Raw genomic sequence first — 14,183 nt, 5'->3', positions numbered from 1 at the left:
TGTCCTGGCTGCTGCTCCTGCCCCTCATGTCACTTTTACCCTTTTCCAGGTGAATGTGGTGCTGCTGGATATAGGTTCCTGACTCTCCACCTTCCTCTCCCCAAGCAGGGGAGATGCTGCACCTTCGATCCTCAAGCAGGAAAAGGTTTCTCCCAGAGACATCCCAGAGGTGGCTCATCCCACCCTGTACCAACATTCCCACCCCCCTGCCCTCATGATCTATTTCTTGCTGCTCATTTCTGGCAGAATATGTCAAAGGTCCTCTGGGCTCCTCCCATTCCCAGGGGCATATCACAGGAGCAGGGCCAGGGGCTGCAGTCCCCCATGGGCAGCCCAAGACACCCTGCCCCTGAGCTGGGCTTGGTGCAAGAGGGGATCCCTCTCCTGGTGACACCATAACCTGGGTGACAACAACAAGTGGGCAAAGGCAGAGGTTCTGCCAGACCATAACCCTTAATGAAATCATTCAGAAAGACCTTGAACTTCAAGAAGAGTGTAAAATTAGAGGATTTGTCCTTCTCCAGCCTCCAATCCTCTATCAAGCACTTGTCAGTGCTGGGTTGCCAGTTGGACTGGATGATCTTAAAGCTCTTTTCCAACCAAACCAAAATGATGCTGAGGAGGGAGATGCAGGTACAAGTTTCAACCCTCCCATCACTCACAAGACACTTTGGAAAAAAGTTTGAAAGAAAGGAAAACTCCCTCTGGCACCCTCCCTGCTCTCCCAGCTGTGTGGGACACAGGACTGGGCTCTTCCTTCGAGTGCTGCACTGCCCAGCGATGTAGAGATCACTTTGGATCACTTTGCACAGGAGATGCAGCAATTTCATGCCTAGTTTGTGCTGGCCCAGGGTCAGTTGAGAGCTTGGAGTGCCCAGCACCACCCTTACTGAGCCCCAGCATGAAGCAATGTCTGTGCCCATCCCATTCCAATCTCCACTAAAACCAGCGCTGCTCAAAATCAATCCATAAGTCAAGCTCCCAGCTCAGCCGTGTGCCTCCTCCAGTCCCCACACATTGCTGACACAGGGGCCTGTCAGCTCAGAACCTGTTTCTTTAGCATCCACCAAAAAAAAAAAAAAAAAAAAAGAAAAAGAAAAAAGGCAAGATATTTTTTATCTCCTAATCAGTTCATCCCCTGCCTTCTGCAGAGCCTAATGCAAAGTTGCAGCCAGAGTGTGCCCAAGCCCCTTTGTGCTGCTGATCTCTGCTGCAAGCAGGGCACAGAGTGAGAGCAGCCCAGCCTCCAACAGCCTCCACGGCTGCAGGGGCTGAGAGCAGGAAAAGCCTCCTGTCTCCTTATCAGTCCCAAGGGCATCCTAATCCCCCTATAAACGAGAGCTATTACACAGACACCTTTTTAAAAGCCTGCCCATCACCTCGGCCAGGCAGCCCCATCCCAGCCAGTAGGAGATTGTGTGGAGTGTGGTTAGAAGTGGTAAACACAGCACTACTGAGCAGAGCTGGGTTTGCACCAGGTGAGGATCTGGCCCAGTTCTTCCTGAGCTGTGCTTTGATTCCCATTCGGCACAGAGCTCTCTTCCCATGCCACCGGGCAGCAGAGCCAGGCTGAGCCCCTTAGCTGTGCCAGGCTCCTCAGCTCTGCCATGCTGGAAGCAGCAGGGATCTGGCAGGGATGCACTGGGAGGGGAGCTCAGGTCGTGCAGAGGAAATATCCCCTGCTGATTGCAGTGGCAAAGGCCAAACGGCAGCCAGAGATGCCCTGGGGACCAAGCAGATGTGACTGCTGGCCTCTGTCACTGCCCAGCCCTTTCCCTAGGTCTAAGGCATCCACAGGGACTGACCCTGGCAGCAAAACCTCTGCTTGCCCTGCTGCTGCCTGGAAAATCAGGAGGATCTGTTTGGTGTAACCATGAACATACCACAAACAAATTGTCTGGATGGGGTCGAGTCCTGCCCTGTGTTGAGGGCTCAGCCATAGAATTGTCTTGGTTGGAAAAGCCTTCTAAGGTCATTGAGTCCTGCTGGCAAACCAACCCCACCATGGCCATTAAACCACATCCCCAAGTGCCATGGCCACACATTTCTTGAACACCTCCAGGGATGGGGACTCCACCACCTCCCTGGGCAGCCTGTGCCAATATGGTGAGGATTGGTGTGCCCAGCACTGCTGGCAGCTCCGTCAGTGCTCTCTAGGAAAGGTTGAATCTTGTGCTTGGTGACTCCTGGGGCCAGTTTGGGTTTATTTCTGCCACTGAGCAGCAAAAAAAGGGCAAAATTATGTGCAACATCTGCAATGTTATGAAGATAATCAGTTGGTTCCAAGATCTCCTTCACCCTGCATGTCCCCCAAAGCAAAACTGGCTGGGGAAGGAACTCATCAAAACAACCCAAAACCCAGCAGATGGTCCCCAGGAAAACTCTGCTTGCACAGCCCAAGCCCACTGTGCAGTAGCCTGTAATAAGCACAAGAGTCTCCTAAAGCTCTGCACCAAAAAGCAGAGCACCCCAAAAGGGAGGCAGGAAAGACCTAGAGACAAAGAAAATAGCAACCCTGGTTGGTCAGGAAGTTCATCCCCAAAGATGAAGAGAAGATACACTGAGACACCTGGAGGTGGTTGAGAAATGTGTGGCCATGGCACTTGGGGACATGGTTTGATGGCCATAGTTGGGCAGCAACTGCCTTGATAGCAGCCCTGAAGAAAAGGCCTTGGGGGTGCTGGGGGATGAGAAGCTCAGCAGCAGCCAGCAGTGAGCACTTGCAGCCCAGAGAGCCAAGCAGAGCCTGGGCTGCAGCAAGAGAAGTGTGGCCAGCAGGGCCAGGGAGGGGATTCTCCCCCTCTGCTCCACTCTGCTGAGACCACACCTGGAGCTCTGTGTCCAGTGCTGGAGCCTCTGTTCCAGGAAAGATCTGGAGGTGCTGGAAGGTGTCCAGAGAAGGGCCACGAGGATGAGCAGAGGGCTGGAGCTGCTCTGCTCTGGAGACAGACTGAGAGAGTTGGGGTTGTGCAGTCTGGAGAAGAGAAGGCTCCCAGGAGAACTTCTTGTGGCCTTCCAGTATCTGAAGGGGGCTCCAAGAAAGCTGGGGAGGGACTTTTGAGGGTGTCAGGGAGTGATAGGACTGGGGGGAATGGAACAAAACTAGAAATGGGGAGATTCAGATTGGATGTTAGGAAGAAGTTCTTCCCCATGAGGGTGGTGAGACACTGGCAGAGGTTGCCCAGGGAGGTGGTGGAAGCCTCATCCCTGGAGGTTTTTGCAGCCAGGCTGGATGTGGCTCTGAGCAACCTGCTGTAGTGTGAGGTGTCCCTGCCCATGGCAGGGGGGTTGGGACTGGCTGAGCCTTGAGGTCTCTCCCATTCTTAACAATTCTATGATTCTATGGTGGTGTTAGGTCAATGTTTGGAGTCAACGATCTTAGAGAACTTTTCCAACCACAACAATTCTGTGCCTCTATGACTTTATAAAGACAGGCTCCTGTGTCCCAGCTGCCCCCACTGCACAGCCAGCTAGGAGGGATTGTTTTCCCAGACAGGATCCCTGCATGCAGACAGCAGATTCAGGAACCCTCTGGTGCTCCTTGCTCCATCCTCAGCGAGGCAGCACATCCCCCTGGGGCGGTCACGGGGAGCTCGCCTAGGCAAGGCCAGCCTAGGCTGAATAAGGCTGACATGCTTTGGCCCAGAAAGAGGAGGGCAGAGATTAGCTGTGGACAAGCTCAAGGGAAGGCAAGTATCCAACCCAGAGTGCCAAGCCTGGTTTTGTTTTAGCCTTAACTGCGCTTTTTTTGTCTGCTTGTTTGTGGGTGCAAAAACCTTTCTGTTGGAAATCAGTTTAACTTTAAGCTTCCTGAGAATAAAAGCCTGTGAGAAAGCTCTGCCCATGCAAGGCCCTGCTTGGGAGCCTACAATGGGAGGCTCAGCAGCTTAGGGGCTCATATTTCTATGGCTACAGCACCCATCTGCTCAGCAATACAGCATTACCCACAGCTCCTGCAATGCCCCACGCTGAGCAACCTGCTGAGCAACCCAGGAGGACCCACAGCTCCATGGGTGGCTCATGGTGCCACGAGAGTGGAGCCAGAGATGGGTGCAAAGGACTCACAGCTCCATGGGTGGCTCATGGTGCCCCAAGAAGTGAGCCAGGGATGAGTGCAAAGGACTCACAGCTCCATGGGTGGCTCATGGTGCCCCAAGAAGTGAGCCAGGGATGAGTGCAAAGGACTCACAGCTCCATGGGTGGCTCATGGTGCCCCAAGAAGTGAGCCAGGGATGGGTGCAAAGGACTCACAGCTCCATGGGTGGCTCATGGTGCCCCAAGAGATGAGCCAGGGATGGGTGAAAAGGACTCACAGCTCCGTGGATGGCTCATGGTGCCCCAAGAGATGAGCCAGAGCTGCGTGCAAAGGACTCCCAGCTCCATAGATGGCACACAGTGCCACAGGATGTCCAGCCCTCAGGGACTGTTCCAGTTGCTGGCTGGTGCCATGTTGCTGGTGAAGCTGCCCCAGTTGTGGTGTTTCCTTAAACACAAGGATGTCTGATATTAATACTGCTCCACACCTTCCTTATCCCAGAGCCAAAGCATTTTGTGCATGGGGAAACTGAGGCACAGAGTGACAAGACAAGGCTGTATGTCATGAATGGTGACTCTTCCCAACATCCTCAGAAGGTAACAGCACACAGCAGCTCCAAAATCCACCAGTCAGCCTTGTCTGGATGGCTCAAACTAGGGCCACAGTTGTGCTGTGCTGCCCAGCCCCAGGCAATAGCATCCATCTCAAGACAGGTGGAGAGGATCACACCCAGGGGGTCCTACATGGGTGTATCCATCTGACATGGACACCTTGGATATGCTGCTCAGAGCCCCTTTGGTTGGATGAGAAACGTCACTGCTCTACAAGGTGAGAAGGGATGCTTGCAACCTTCCCTATCCCTCTGGAAGTGATTAGCAAGGAAAATACCAGGGATACTCAGATCCTTCTCTTCACAGAGGGGTTTATAAAGCAACTTATGCCCTCTGTCTGACTGCCATCCCACCATAGTGCCAGGAACCAAGAGCAAGAGGGTCCAATGGATGTCCCCCTGCCTGCTCTGCTGGTCTTACCCACACTCCACTTTCCACTCTGCTGCAGACAGAGCTCCCTCTGTCCCACTCTGAGATTTGCAGAGCCCTGAGCCACCACAGGAGAGAAGGAGACAGAAAGGATATCTTCCACAAGCCCAGTCCTTCCTGGTCTGATGGGTCTCAACCACCATGAACCATTGTCACCCACTGGTGGCCCCAGGACCTGCCCTGACTCCTCTCTCACCTGCATGCTCCTGGGGTTCCTCAGCCTTACAGACAAGCACCCAGGGGCTCCATTCCCAGCTGAGCAACAGCTGCAGGCATGCTCTGGTGGGCCTGAAGCAGTCAGTCACCACCAGGTTGACTCCTTGTCCTATTTGGAGACCAAGAGGAATTTGAAAGAACCACCCCAGGCTACCCAACACCCTGCAGTGCCAACCCTGTGGAAAACAGTTATGGATGGGATGAGTGCACAAAGACTTTTAAAGTGGAGCTGATTAGTGCAGGCTAAAGAAAAAGTGATCACATGTGTTTAGTAAAGGACTCCTTAAATGTCTTTACAGGACCAGAGAGAGAAGAGCTCACTGCTATGGAAAGACATGGAAAAGACAAGGGGTGATGGGGGCTAGTCAGTCCTAGGGAAATTCCAATTGGAATTCAGAAGAAAATATTTCCCCAGGAGAATATTTGGAGATTGGAATCATCTCCCAAGGGAAGTGGTGGATTCCCCTATATTGAACAGTTTGAAGACTCAGCTTGACAGCGTGCTGGGCCTGCACATTTCAACTCCACTACCACCCAGAAAGGGTGGACCAAATGATCCTTGGAGATCCATTCCAACCTGGCATTCTGTGATCCTGATTTTTGCTTTCCCTGCTTGTGATGAGGACAGAGAGGAGCCCACAGGCTCAGATAAAGCCCCAGAGATGATAAAGCCCCAGGAGGCTTGTCTGAGAAGAAGTTTTCATTGGGAATATTTGGCAGGCAGTTCTCTGGTAGTTCCTGGTCTCTTCTGTGCCTGAGATGAAGTTTCCTTTTTAGCTGGAGGAAGAGACTCTCTGGCAAACTGCTCTGACATGAGACACATCCCAGCCTGGGAACCCTCCCGCAGCACACACAGCGGAGCAGAGCAGAGCCTGTCTGACACCAGGCTGCGTGCATGGTTTGTGCCAAATCCCCTATCTGAAAACACAAGATGTTTCCTTTCCCTCGCTGCAGTTGCACTTGTTATTGTTAAAGGCTCTCTAGGCATCACCCAGGGCCAAGATTCGGGAGGCGCCCAGCACCTGCAGCCACCATTGACGTCAGACACATGTGCAGGTGCTGGGCGCATCCCCTGGCTGGGGAGCCAGGGCTGGGGAGCACCAGACCAGCACTGGGAACGCAGTCTGGAGGTCATTCTCAAGGTGCCTGCTAGCAGGCTGCAGCCTGGCTTTGCCGTTGCTGGCCAAAGCAAGCGCGAAGTATTTCATGGGACATATCCCAAAGCAGTGCTTTTCCCTGTGTGATTCCAGCACTCTGGGTTCATGAGGAATCATAGGGTTGTTTTGAACGGAAAAGACCTCTGGGTTCATCCTGTCCAACCAGCAACCCCACACCACCATGCCCATTAAACCATGTCCCCAGGCGCCATGGCCACAGGTTTCTTGAACATCTCCAGGGATGGGGACTCCGCCACCTCCCTGGGCAGCCTGTGCCAATCCCTGACCACTCTTGCAGGAAAGAAATTTTTCCTCATGTCCAACCTAACCCTCCCCTGGCACAGTTTCAGGCCATTTCCTCTTCTAGAAGACACCAGGGAGAAGAGACCAACCCCAACCTCACTGCAACCTCCTTTCAGGGAGCTGTAGAGAGAGAACTGAGGTCTCCCCTCAGCCTCCTCTTCTGCAGACTAAACAATCATGGAATATCCCAAAGCAATGCTTGTCTTTGTGCAATTCCAGCACTCAAAATGACTCCATGGTTCCTTAGAAATCATGGAATGATGATGGTTGTGTTTTACTGACTTCGCTAAATCTGGTTGAAGCCCCTGCCTGCATTTTCATGTGCCTACACGAGCTCATCAGCGATTGAGTTCTCACAACGTTTTAGTTCAAGCCTTTCCCAGCTGCAACCTCCTCTCACAGGGGAGCTGGAAGCTTCAGCAGGACTAAGCGGGTTGGAGACATGAAGTTTGGGCTGGACCAAGGCTGAGCTAACGGAGCCAGCCCAACGGCACTGGAGAGAAGGAGGATGGAGAACAGACCTCCAAGCTTGTCTCCAAGCTGTGTCCTCCCTGGAGCATGTTAGCTCCCAGGCGCCCAGCCAAATCCGGACTGTAAGGCCAAGCTCTACGTGGATGAGTTATTTGCCAGGTAAAGCTGATGGGAACCCGAATCTGTGAAAGATTCTGCTGGCCAAGCTCCTTCTTGCAGGAGCAGGACCCTGGAGAACATCTCCTTGAGCCAGGCCCTGTCCTCTCCATGTGTAGTGCCCAGGCTCTTGCAGGCACCGAGAAGCGATAAAGAAAAATTAGATCTGGCTGGCGAGAAATGTTCCCGTGGGAAATTTTGACTTTTTGTCAGAACCTCCAGTGTATTTCTTTTTTTCTTTTTTTTCCTTTTCTTTTCTTTTCTTTTTTTTTTTTTCCCCAGCCCCAAATAAGCATGAATAGGAACAAAGATTCAGTTTTGGCAGGGGGGAACAGGCTTACCAAAGACAAAATCCAAATTTTTAAGCCAAGAAAATGCTTTCTGTCATTTTTCTCCCTGATGAAAAACAAACAAACAAACAACAACAAAAATACCCTACCAATTTTCCAGAAAGAGAAAAAAAAATAATAAAAGAGCAAATTCAGTGAAAATTTTGTAATCAGTTCTCACACCAGGGAGATTTCCAGGGAAAATAAGCCAAAATGATTTGTCATGGATCTATGGATCTATAAGAAATCAATTCAGATGATTTTGGTTGATTCACCTCCCCCCCTCACCACCGCTGCTCAGGAGGGTCTGGATTCCCTCTCAAGCTATTGAAGATCCCTCCAACTTGCAGCCAGCATCATCACCACCAAACTCATGGCTCATTCCCCAGCTCACGATGTGTCCCGCAGCCTTGTGGTGACTTTCTCCCTGGATGTAGGAAAGAAACCAGGGTGGGCCGATGGTCATGAGCGAGTGGGTGGGAGCTGAATAGGGTTATTGTGATCTTTATCTGGGGGGATTATTCCAGTCAGTGCGGGCTTGGCAGAAGCGACCCAGTTGTTTGGGGGCGAGTGGTTTTGCAGGCTGATAGGTACAGCCCCAGGGAACGTGTAGCAGAAAGAGGTTGGGAAGAATTTGTTTTACCGGAGCTTCAGCCTTGCAAAATATTCACTTCCCAGCAAAGCTGGCGGGAAAAAAAAAAAAAAAAAAAAAAAAAAAAAAGGAAGAAATTGAGTGATTTTCGTTTGCAGGAAAAGGCAGCTGAGAACTCTGCGTGGTCTGAAATGCAAAGCCTGGCACAAAAGTCACACATTTTTACTGGAAACTGGGAAACTCGTTTCCTTTTTATTGGAAATAAATTGGAAGGGAAAAGGATGGTGAAGTGTGCGGGGCCAGCACAAGAACTGAGCAAAAAGGTCTTCAAGGCACAGTTCAGGATTCTGCGGAGCAGACCTAGGGGCCAAGAGCACCCCGAGACTCCACTACATTTTATGGCCCCGTCGATAGCTCTTTCCACACACGGGGAACTCCTCCCTGCCTCTGATATGAGTCTAAGGCCTGGGGAGTTTGAGCCTGCACCCCCCTGCTCCCCTGAACCTGTTGTTGAGTAAGAGGCAGCGCCGGCCTCGCCTGGGAAAGAATCAAGCCCCGGAGTCCCGTCCCCGGGACCCCGCCGGAACAGAAGAAAAGCAGTCGGGGAGATAAACCCCGAGCCGGCGCTGTCAGCACATCCGAGCGGCACCCACCGACTTCCCCTCCGGGAACCGGCATCTCCCAGTCGCTTCCCGCCTCCCCGGGGCCGCGCCCGCTCCGCCCCGGCGGGAGCCGAACGGAGGCTCCAGACCGAGACGGGACAGAGCATCTACACCCCGAGCCAGGCACCACCGCTTCCCCTGGTGTCACCAGGATGCAGGAGCGGGGTCCTCCCTCCCACATAACCCTGGCTCATTGGTGACGGCGGCGGCAGAGAAGTTGCGCTGTTTGCAAGGGGCACATCTGATTGTGATTTGCGGGGAAAAGAGGAGAAGAATAAAACCAAAATAGAATAAAACCAAAATAAAATAAAACAAAAACAAATATATAAGCCCAACCCTAGCTGCTCGGCGAGGAGTTTTTATTCCTATCGTCGGAGCTGTAAAATATTTTGGAAACGGGGCCGTGTTTTCCGTGTAAACAAAGCGGCGGCGAGTACCGGAGACGGAGTCGGCGGGGCCGGAGGAGCCGATCCCAGTCCTTGGCGCATCCCAGTTGCCGAGGCTGGATCTCCCCCAGCCACCAGCACACGATCCCAGGGACTGGCACCGGCCACACAAACCACGGCAGCGCACGGGGATGCCTATGGGGAGCAGGGGGTGGGAGGTCGGGGGGAGCCGTTGGTGAGATATGCGGTGACTAAAAGAGACCCCAAATCCTTCACCCGCGACCGCCCCGGGCAGAGGCGAGGGAATCACAGGCTTCCTTCGGGGACAGCCCGGAGGCTGAGGGTCTCTTACAGTCGTGATTCTCGCCCGAAACGGAACGAACCGGCTGCTCCCCGGTGGCCCTGGGGCTCGTTCAAGTCCCCGCCGCCCCTCCATCTCTCCGTAGGGCCGCCCGCAACCCCTGAAGATGCAGCGACAGGAGCCGCAGACTTTGCCCCCGCCCTCCGGGGAGGACCGGAGCCGGTTCCATCCGCGCACGGAGCCTCTCCAGCGATCTGGAGGCTTTGCGGCGGAGCTCTGAGCCGCTTTCCCGGAAAAGGGAGCAGAGCTATCGGGGAGCTTCCCTGACCGGACCCCTCTCCGTACTCTGCGGGACCTCGGCCGGAAGCTGCCGGCTGCGTGAGACCCTTCCCAGCCAGCCGGGACTCCTCAGCGCTTGTCCAGGCACGAATCTTGCTTTCCCGATCTCCCGAGTGTCCTTTCTGCTCTTTTCTGAGCTCCCTAGAGTCTCCTGTCCCATGCTACCAGGTCCCCCTCTGCCCTCATTCTGCACTCCCGGGTGTTGCATGTTTCCCGTCCCACGCCTTCGGGGCTCTCGTTATCTTCCGCCCTACGCGCCTGCACCTCGCTGTCCCGGTGGTCCCCAGTTCCCCGTGTCCCCCGCTCTGAACCTCGGGGTCTCTCAGTGTTGTCACCAGTGCGCTACCGGGTCCTGTGGTGTCCCATCCCCTGCGTTTCCCAGTGCCTTCACATTCCCTGCTCTGCGCTTCTGTGTCCCTCAGTGTCTCCTTTTTTGCCCTACGCTCCCGGGTACCTCAGTGCCCTCGCCTTACCCTTCTCTCCATCTCCTCGTGTGTCCCTGTCCCGCTCTCTGTATTCCTGGATGCCACCTTGCTTCTTGCCGTCTCCATGGATGTCCCCATGCCTTTCATTCCCCGTTTATGAAAATCCCTAAATGTCCCTATGCCTTTTACTCCTCGTCTCTTGCCGGCTTCCGGATGTTCCCGTGCCTTTCTTCCCTGTCCCTGAACGTCCCTTTCCGCGTCCTGGAAGTCTCTGTACTTTTCACTCCCCGTCTCTCAACGTCCCTTGTCGCATCCTGAAACGTCCCCATGCCTTTCTCTCCCCGTCCCTTGCCGTGTCCTGGATATCCCCGTGCCTTTCAGTCCTCGTCCCTGGCGGTTCCTTGCAGAGTCCTGGATGTCCCCATACTTTTCGCTCCTCGTTCCCTTGTCAAGTTCTTGATGTCCCCATGCCTTTTTCTCCCTATCCCTGAAGATTTGCTGCTGGGTCCTGGACTTCCCCATGCCTTTCCCTCCCCGTCCCTTGCCGGGTCCTGGATGTCTCCACGCCTTTCCCGCTCTGTTCCCGAAGATCTGCCGCTGGGTGCTGGATGTCCCCATGCCTTTCGCCCCCCGGACGTCCCCATACCTTTCCCTCCCGGTCTCCCGCCGGATCCCCCGCTCTCTCTCCCTCCAGCACGCCTCGCTGCCCTCTCCCTGTTCTTCCCCCCTCGCGTCCGTGCCCGGGACTTGGGACTCACCCACGCACTCGTTGGCCTCCCGGGCCGTCGCTCTCTGCCAGGGCCGGTCGTAGTGGAAGGGTTTGCAGCGGTCGCACTCAGGGCCGGCCGTGTTGTGCTTGCAGTCGCACACCAAGCTGTCGTCGCGATCGCGGACGCATCGCGATGCATGGCCGTTGCACTTGCAGCGCCCGCCGACCTGCAGGTCGGAGACGGCGTAGAAGTAGGAATCTCGGGCCAGCTCCGAGTCGTCCTCGCTCTCGTCGCCGAAGGTGTGGAGGCGGCTGAAGGTCACCCTGATGTCGGTGGCCGTCACCCAGTCCTGCAGCACGGGCGAGTTGTCGAAGTCGTGGGCGGTGGGGCGGCCGTCCAGGGTGCTGAAGGCGATGAGGCCGCCGGAGAGGGGCCGCACGTCGGTGTGCGAGTCGGTGCAGACCGCCTCCTGCTCGTTCTGCTTGGTGATAGCGGCCCGGCTCGGCTTGTTGTACATCTTGCGGCACTGCGTGGAGTAGAACTGGAAGGGCACCCAGGTCTTGCCGTAGTCCATTGACTTGTGGATGGCCATGGACTCGGGGCGAGGAGAGCAGAACTGAAGGCTGACGTAGGTCACCTCGAATTTCTTGCCCAGGGAGAGGGTGAGCGTGACATTCTGGGGGTACTGGACGTAGCTGTCGGACTGCCAGCAGGTCAGGTTGTGGGGGTTGTTGAGGTCGGTCAGGAAGGAGGGCGGGTGGGCGCGCTTGGGGTCGGAGGCGTTGCAGAGGTGGCAGGAACGGACCTGCTCCTCACCCTTCTCCGTCACCACGCAGTACCGTGACGGCGGCTTCCCGCAGGTGCTCGACACCTTCACCTCCTTCCCGAAGGCCGAGTTGACGAAGTCGGGGATGCAGCGGCGGGGCAGCCCGTGCTCGTCGTAGCAAGGGTCGGGCTGAGCCGTCTGCACGGCGAACATGCCCCCGCCGTGGTAGCCCCCGCGCAGGGGTTGCGCCAGCCAGGCGACCGCCAGAAGCAGGGCCAGCGCCGCCTCCGCGCCCCTCCGCGCCATCCTGCGCAACCTCCGCGATGGAGGGCGAGGAGGAGGAGGAGGAGGAGGAGGAGGGGAGGAGGGGGCGGCGGCGGCGGCGGCGGCGGAGGGGGAAGAGCCGCCGCTTTAGCGCGGAGCAGCTCGGCGGGGGAGACTTGGCCGACGGGACGCGGGGAGCAGCGGCTCAGGGAGCGCGGAGCATCGCCCGCCCCGCGGCCAGCCCCGCGGAGAAAAGGGGAGGCGGCGGCGGCTGCCGCACCACAAAAGTGCGGCGGGGCGGCGGGGCTGGGTCCCGCCTGCCTCCCGCCCCGGCTTCTCGTACGGAGGAGAATGACTGGCGGTCCCAGCCCCCGCCGCGGTTGAGGTCATGCTAAAGGAGTGACATCGCGCTGCAGGAACAGAACAACGACATCCACTGGCGGCTCAGCCAGAGACACGCACACGGCCGCGGGGAGGGCGGGGGTGGTGGGGGGAGAGGGATGGGAGAGGGACGGAGCCCGCCCCGACACGGCAGAGATGGGCGCGGGGCTCCCGAGGAGCTGTGTAAGGGCCCTTCTCCTCCCCACAGCTCTATGCCCCCTTTGTGCCTGCGCCCCAGCAGAGGGGGATGCTTCTTGGGCACGGGGTGGGGAAATCACGGGAGGAGAGGTCATGAGAAGCCCCCCCGCCTGCCTACAGGAGGGAGAGGAGCTCAGCCTCTCCCAGCTGCTCGCTGCTGGCCTCCCATTCTCTACCAGCCCTGATACCCACCTCCTCCCCCCCCCCCCCCCCCCAGCTGGATTCGGAGGGGGTGACTGTGACAGAGCCATCGTGCAGTGCAGGACCCCGGAGCCCACCTGGGCACCGGCCCTCTCCGGTGGGGATCCTCGACCCGGAGCCTCCACCCCCAGGAAAGAAAACTCGATGCCTGGGAAGTTGAACTGGGCGAAATCTCGAGCCTTTGGACACGACACGGGAACTGAGGGGCCTGGCGACCCCCGGCAGGTTGGTTTAGGGGCCGATCTCGGTGAGGGGCGGTTTCTCCTGGGCAACCCCGGGGACAGCCCGGACATAGCGGCTGTGCGGTGCCTCTCGCCGCTCCCCTTAAGTCTGCAGCTTGTCAACGCTCCCCTTAAAACGAGCAAGAGGTTAAAGACAGGCCCTTGTCCTGCATCGGGCAGTATCCCAGCCCGGGGCTCCTCCTCATTCCCACCCCAGGGGACCCCCGGTGCGGGCAGGCCGCCCCTCGACTCTCCCTCGGATCTGCTCCGGCTCGGCTCTACCCCGAAGATCCCGGCCGATGTGCCGGTCCTGGGGCACGACCGAGATCCCGGAGAAATGATCCTTGGAAGGAATAGAGAGGTTTGCCTCCCGCCGCTCCCGGCCTCCCTGCTCGCTGCCTTCCCTCTTTCCTTCATTAAAAGGGCACTTTTATTTTTCCAACGGAGGTGCCCTCTCCCGGAGCGCTGCCCACGCCGTGTCACTCAACCAGCCGGGTCCTGGCACGGTGGCTCGGCCCCCTCCCCGGCGAGCCCTGGCGGGGCGGCCCGAGGGGACGGGGGCTGCCCGGGCAGCGGTGAGCCCTGGACCGGCCTCCGCCCCCTCCCCTCCGCCCGCCCTTCTCCCCGCTTTGAATTCTTTGCCACCGAGCTGAATAAAAGTGGTTGTTGTAAATTGAATTAGTGCCTGATTAATCTGCTCCCGGGCCTGCTAGCCCAGCGGGGTGTCTTTGGCTATGCAACCGCCTTCCCTGCAGGGCAGCGGGGCTCCGCAGCCTCCCTGTCCCCATCGCTCCCCCCGGAGTCCCCCAACCCGTCCCCCCCAGCACCGCCGCTGCGGGATTTGTTAACTCTTCCCCGGGAAACAGCCCCTCCATCCTTCTCCCGACACCCTGGCTGTTCGTCGGGCGTGGGGACTGGCGGGTAGGAGTGTAAGGGGATGCGGTCAGCTCATGGCTGGGGGGGTTCCAGTCCTGCTCTTCCCACCCTAGCAGCCCAGGGACACAGCCCGGCTTCCCCGGGTCACACATA

General features: G+C 56.9%; 1 protein-coding gene across 1 annotated transcript in view; it reads right to left on the bottom strand.

Annotated features, from left to right (window-relative positions):
* Window positions 1-12,195, bottom strand: part of NTN1 (netrin 1) — a 135,672-nt gene extending 123,477 nt beyond the window's left edge. Inside the window, exon 1 of the mRNA XM_054394042.1 lies at window positions 11,172-12,195. Coding sequence (XP_054250017.1) covers window positions 11,172-12,195 — 1,024 coding nt within the window. The remainder of the gene's footprint in view (window positions 1-11,171) is intronic.
* Window positions 12,196-14,183: the final 1,988 nt, after the last annotated feature.

The sequence above is a fragment of the Indicator indicator genome, chromosome 29 (genome assembly GCF_027791375.1).
Source record: "Indicator indicator isolate 239-I01 chromosome 29, UM_Iind_1.1, whole genome shotgun sequence".
Taxonomy (NCBI): Eukaryota; Metazoa; Chordata; class Aves; order Piciformes; family Indicatoridae; genus Indicator; species Indicator indicator.
This window is presented reverse-complemented; position numbering and strand designations above follow the sequence as displayed.